The 6,358-nt window shown below is 55.2% G+C and overlaps 1 protein-coding gene across 1 annotated transcript; it reads right to left on the reverse strand.

The window, feature by feature from the left end:
* Positions 1–1,897: 1,897 nt before the first annotated feature.
* On the reverse strand, positions 1,898–5,852 carry CCNP (cyclin P). Its single transcript, XM_064293483.1, is given in 7 exon segments — positions 1,898–2,078; positions 2,697–2,842; positions 2,930–3,088; positions 3,623–3,778; positions 3,856–3,945; positions 5,501–5,724; positions 5,727–5,852. Coding segments are annotated over 7 exon segments (1,014 nt in total). The 5' UTR covers positions 5,785–5,852.
* Between the last annotated feature and the right edge of the window lie 506 nt (positions 5,853–6,358).

Raw genomic sequence — 6,358 nt, forward strand, 5'->3', positions numbered from 1 at the left:
AGAGGCACAGGCGAAGGGTTTGGGGCCAAGATGGGAAAAGTGCCACAGGCTGTAAGAGGCACCCGCCCTAGGCTAAGGCAGTGAGTGAAGACTGCCTGGACGAGGGCGTAACTCTGTGTAAATGACAGATCTTCTTACCCTCATCGGACACACCATCTGGACAAGTCACCAGTCAGTGGCAACCCAGACTGAGTTGTACAATAATAACAGAGTGCACAAAGAAAAAAACATGTGGGAGGATTTTCAAAGAAAAACTGAGGGCGAATGAGGGCATAGCCCTCCAATCCACCTTAGCTGCTTCCTTAGCTGTGGGGCCTTGACCAAGCACTTTGACATTCCTCCACCTTGACTTCCTTCTCTGTCTCGAGGAGAATAGGCAAGCTAGGGCCTGAACTATATTATGCAGGGAAAGCACTTAGAACAGGGGCTGGTACAGCAACGGGCAATTACCAACAACTGCTGGCATTTCTTCTCTTCCATCAGATTGTGAAGTACATGATCCTAAGTGCCTCGCTCTGAGCTGCCATCCACACATAACTGCTGGAAGAGTGAATAGATGAAGCTCAGGAGGCCTATCCGGCAGGCCAGTTCCACCAGTGAGAAAAGAGGTCCTGGAGGCCCAGGTCCCACCCAACAGGCCCAAACCTGAACACAGCACCTCCCACCCCAGCAGCAGCATCTGCCTCTGTCTCTCCTTGTACTTTGCTGTAAAGTGCATTTGCTGAGTGAGTCTCTCCCCCACCCTTGGTCCTCCAACCTTGAGCACTTCAGGGGCGGAAACCTCCTCCCCTCTGCACCTCCAAACCCAGGCTTGGTTAAGAGTCTCATATTCCTCAGTTTGAATTTCAGAGCAGCGTGGTCACCTTTCTGCCCCTCATGGGTGTGTATGTGTGTGTGTGTGTGTTAATTAAAAGAGATTCAGGTGTGAAGATCATTGAAAGAGCAGATGTTTTGTCATCTATATACTTAACACAATTTCAAAAACTTTTTTTTTAAAAAGTAGACAGCCATTGATATATTGCAAATATTTTCTGTGCACCTATTAAGTGCCCAGGTGCTAGGGACACAGTAGCAAACAGGACAACTGTGCCTAACTCACAGTGCTGTTACGATGCAGTGCTAGCACTGGGATGACACCTACCACGTGTCAGGCACTGTCCTAAACGCTTCACATATATGTGAACTCACAGCCTCAACACACCCCGTCAGGCTGGCGTTATAATCGGCCCCCTAGAAACATAGGCTCTTCAGAGGCTAAGAAATCCCATCGCAGTTACTCAACTCTTTTTATCAAAGATCCTTACATCACAAACTTGTGACCAGCATATATCAGCCTATGTGATGTGCTGGACTTCCACAACCGTTAAAAAATATTGAATTAGTTGTCAACATAAAAAAGCAGAGATTTTTATGGAATTCCAGGTTTTCAGCTTCACTTGAACAAAAATCTGAAAACCTGGCAACATCAGGGCGGCATTCCTCATGACTGGGATGGGCATGCTCACTCCCCCACAGTCCCCAACCCTCCCCGTTTCTTCCCAAACGTAAGGCCCGGAGGGTTGTTCAGTTTGCACTGTGATTTTCCTTGCTGCGTCTCCCCTAAGCATTTCAGTTTGCGATCCGCGTTTTTTCCCGCTGAGCGGCACTTTGGGGAAGTCCGCCAGCGCCCTCTCGCGGAGAAGTTCGGGATTCGACTCTCATCTCCCAGCGGCCATTAAGAGACTCGGTGACAACCTGCAGAGGGATGAGAGGCCTCGGAAGCGACCAATCAAACGCGAAGGAGGGGAGCGCATTCGGCCAATGAGGATTCAGAGCGCTGGGAATAAAAAGAAACTCTTTAATGAAGTGAAAGACGTACACATGCAGAGAGGAGTCTTTTTTTGACCGGGTTCCCGACTCAGGGAGGCCCGGGTTGGGGGCGGCGGGGTTGCGGGCGGCGGAGCAGGCGGGCGGCGGCCAGGCTGGTGCCCTGACGCTGGGGCCGCGCGTACTTGAGGAAGACGGCGGCGCGGCCGGGCGCGGGGCCCCGGAGTGCGGCGCGGGCCATGCACGGCTCCAGGGGCGCCAGCTCCGCGGGGCTGCGGTGGGGAGACGGGGAAACTGGGCTGGGCGGTGGAAATAGAGGCTCGAAGCTGAGACTCGGGTCCCCGACTTGGATGCCGGGGGAGGCTCAGGGGCTCTCGAGGTCGGACAGGTGGACCAGCCTCAACTAGACAGTGACGGGGGGAGGCACGTGGGAGAGGACCTCGGGGACAGGAGAGGGAGCCCGAAGACAGGCAGACGAACAGCTCTGCGCGAGCACGGGCTGGGAGCAACGAGGATTTGCCCTGCCACCAATGGCCTGGCTAATGGGCAGGTGGGGGGTTATAGCAGCTAAAGGGCACCGCATCCGCGACCGGCTGTGGAGCTGGGGCACTCAAGGCCTGGCAGACCCCTCATTATCAAGCCAGGAACACTAGGGCAACTTCCAGGTCTGAGAAAGGGTCTCTAAATCTGGACACCCTATTCTCTGACACCCCTGAGGAAAAACAACATGGGATCCCCAGGCTGGGCAGATACACCATTCTCTCCCACGACCAGGAAAATCAAGTCTAGTCCTTCCGCGCCCCAGTTGTCTCTCATTCTCTGAAGCAGTAAAGACAGACCCGGAAAGGATGCTCCCGAAGCCGCAGAGACCCCTTCCGCCGCGGCCATACCTGTAAAACGCTGGCTCGGGCCCAGTCCGATCGAGCACGCGGTGCGCCAGGTTCAGCGCGGCAGCTGCGCGACGACCCGGCTCCCATTCTGCAGCCTCGGCTTCCAGCAGGGACAGCTCCAGAAAGTAGGTGGCGAGGAGCATCACCTGCCGGCACGCAGGTGGAAATGTCCGACCCCGCCCCTCCCCACGAGCCCCGCCCCTCCCCGCGAGCCCCGCCCCTCCGCTCCACACCTGGGGGCTGCTCCCAGCCAGCGCACCGAGCAGTCCGAGGCACAGCAGCGGGCCGGGGTGGTGCAGCCGGAAATCCAAGCGGCTCAGGATGCGGCGCTCTGCGCGCAGCAGCTCGGCTGGCGAGAAGGAGCCGGCCCCCAGGAGGCAGAGGGAGGCAGGCTGCAGAGGGAGCGGGGGAAGAGAGGGACGCGGGACCCCAGCTCTCCCCTCCCTGCCCTGGAGGGCCTAGGATCAGTTCAGTTCCCAACCTGGACCTAACTAAGTTTCCTGGTCTGTAAAATGGGCCATTGATTTTTGTGCCTGGAGGTCGTGGAGAGCACTGCCCTCAGTGTCAGTAAGACCGGGGTTTGAGTTCAAACCTTACCATTTATTCACTGTGACACAAGGCTATTCATCTAAGCAATCTGAGCCTCAGTTCCTCATTTGTGAAACAGAAACACTACTGTCTACTTCAACAGGCAGTTCTGATATGTTACTGCGTTCACACGTCTTAACTCTAAGTACTCAAGACGGACTATAACTTTTCAAGGGCGAGTCAAATCCCAGCCACTTGACTTTGGGCCTCGGGCTCCTCCTCTGTTAAAGGGATATGTTGACAGTCCCAACCTCATACAGATATGTTAGGATTCCAAGAGTAGGTGAAGCACTGAGCAACGTGCTTGGCACACAGTAGGCGCCCCACCCCGGAAGTACCTCGGGAAGCACGCACTCTTCCACCTTGCAAGCCACGAACAGGCAGGCCACGCCCAGGAGCTGCAGGCGATGGAGGCGCACTCGGCCTGAACGCAGGTAGGAATCCAGCAGATGCACGGCCAAGTACAGCGTGTCCCCCGCCAAACCCAGGTACTCCTGGGGAGGGACATGGGTGACTACCGGGGTCCCAGGCTGCGATGTGGGCCCGGGCCCACCCCCTCCCTGGTACATACGTGCACCTGGACCAGCCAGTCCACCACTAGCGCGCGCATCTCCGGGGTCACAGCAGGTGGCAAGGCCCTCCCTGGCAGCGCGCGGCACACCTGGGGTTGGGCAGGGCCAGCCTCACTCTCCACACCTGTGCCTCGGCCTCTCTCCTGAGCTCCAGTCCTGGGTGCAGCGGCCTCCTGGACTCCAGTTAGACGTCGCACCGGTGCCACACCCAAACTGGGCCTTCAAATCGGCTCCTCTTTCCCTGTCCCCTCCTAGAAGCCAGGGCTTTGCCCTGGACGATCCCTATCGACCTCTCCAGTCTGACTTCCTGATTGTCTCCCCTTGGGCTCCCGGACAGCAAACTTGGCCACCAACCCTAACCCACCAACCCTTCTCAGTGCTCTGAGAGGGACTTTTTAAAGTTCAAATCTGACCAAGGAACTTCCCAACTTAAAAAAAAAGAGCATTCCATGAAAACCTGGGAACAGTAGTGGTGGTCGGACAACATGGATGCGATTAACATCACTGAATTGTATGTGTAAAAAAAAAAATACTGAAACGGCAAATGTTTATACACACACACATTTGTTGTTAGTTGCCAAAGAATTGATTCTAACTCATAGCAACCCCTACAACAATAAATTAAAAAAAAAAAAAAAAAACCTTCTTTGGCTCCCAGTACCCTCCGAATAACATCCTAATTCCTTTCCCACACTTTCAGGTCCTGCCCCTGCTCCAGAATCCCCTCCTCCATCTCTCCCATCATAATTCACACTCCAGCCACAGCAGCTTTCTTCTGGCTGCAAGACCATGCCAAACTCATTCCTGCCCCAGGGCCTTTGCACTTACTATTCCTTCTCCTGAAATGGCCTTTCCCCAGCCCCCAGCTCCTTGCATGGCTGGTTCCTTCTCTTGTCATTCAAGTCTCAGCTAAAGGTTCCCTTGTTTTGTACTCTTCCCTCCACCTTATCACTGTTTCATTACTTTCTTTCTGAAGGTGTCCAGTGTTTCTCTGCATTTTGCCTGCTTACCCCCTAGAGTTGCCCATACCACACGGGCAAGGACTTCAGTCCAGTTCACAGCTGGATCTCAGCTCCTAACAGAGACCCAGCCCAGGAGAGACACACACAAGATGCTCAGTCAATGAATTCATCCCTTCAGTCTTTCTTCCAATGTGACATATCTCATACAGATATCTGATGGTCCCATGGCCTGTTTTGGGTCTTTGTGGCCCCTCTGAAATTATCTCCTATTTGCTTGTTTGTCTCCCTACAATGAGGACAGGCTGGCTCATCACAGTATCTCTGGTCCCTAGAACAGTGCTCAGAAACATTTGTTAAATGAATCTCTGCCTGTCAAATGAATAAAAGTGAGGGACCCATAGGAGAGGCTGTGAAGCAAAGGAGGGGCAGAGCAGTCTGGGGAGATTAGGAGATGCTTGAATATGGTGAGGGGCACGAAGCGGGAAAGGGCGTTGGAGCTGTGGAAACTGCGAGAACCAGTCAAGAAGGCCAGGGAAGCAGGAAAGCCAGTGGGTAGAGGTGGGAGAGGAGGCTGGCCAGGTGGGAGTCCGGAAATGCTTACTGGGTAGGTGGGCCAGCTTCGCCTTCTCTAACCCTAACCCCAGGGCCGCCGGTCACGGACTTGTGCCCCGGACCCGCTCACCATAACTTCGGCGAAGATGTCCCCTGCGTACTCGCGTTCTCCCTCCAGCCCCAGTGCGCCCAGCGCCTCCTCCAGCCCCGGCGGCGCCCACGGTCCCGGCGGCCTCGCGGGGCCTCCTGGGGACAGACGCGTGGCCGCAGGGACGCCGTCGGAGAGGGAGGCGCTCGGAGGCTCTGAATCGAGGGACGCAGCCGGACTCTGCGAGGGAGAGGGGCCTGGGGTCAGCGTCAGCAGAGAGGCCGCACCCGGAATGTGGATCCTGGGCCCCTGCTTCTCACCAGCATCCTCCAGGCTGGCGTCGGTAGGCTGATTCCCGCTGGAGGGAGGGGCCCTCGACGTGCGCTTTAAAGGTTCGCTGCGCACGCCTCACCTGGGCAGGTGTATATGCAGTGTTAATAAATAGGCTCCGCCTTCCAGGTCGTGATTGGCTGGCTCTGCCCCCTCCGGCCACGTAAGATCAGACAGCTGAAGTCAAATCCCAACAGTATTAATCGTGACCAGAAACAGCGCCTCTGAGCCTCAGTTTTCTCCTGTAAATTAGGGACTATTTCAAAACTCAGCCAACAGGGATGTTGTGAGGATTTTATGAGGTTGTGTCTGTTTAGTGTTCACATAAGGCCTGATAAAGTAGAAGCTCAACACCTGAGAACTATAAATCACTTAGCAAAGATTTAAGGAAGAGCGTTTGGCTGCTAACCAAAAGGTCGGCAATTCGAAGCCACCAGCCTCTATGAGTCGGAATCGACTCCACGGCAACGGCTTTGTTTTGTGAGTGTGTTTTCTGTGCAAAGGAGCACTGGTAGCACAGCGGTTAAGCGCGTGGCTGCTACCTGAAAGGTTGGCGGGCCATTCACCCCA

This window comes from Loxodonta africana, chromosome 11 (assembly GCF_030014295.1).
Source record: "Loxodonta africana isolate mLoxAfr1 chromosome 11, mLoxAfr1.hap2, whole genome shotgun sequence".
Classification (NCBI taxonomy): Eukaryota; Metazoa; Chordata; class Mammalia; order Proboscidea; family Elephantidae; genus Loxodonta; species Loxodonta africana.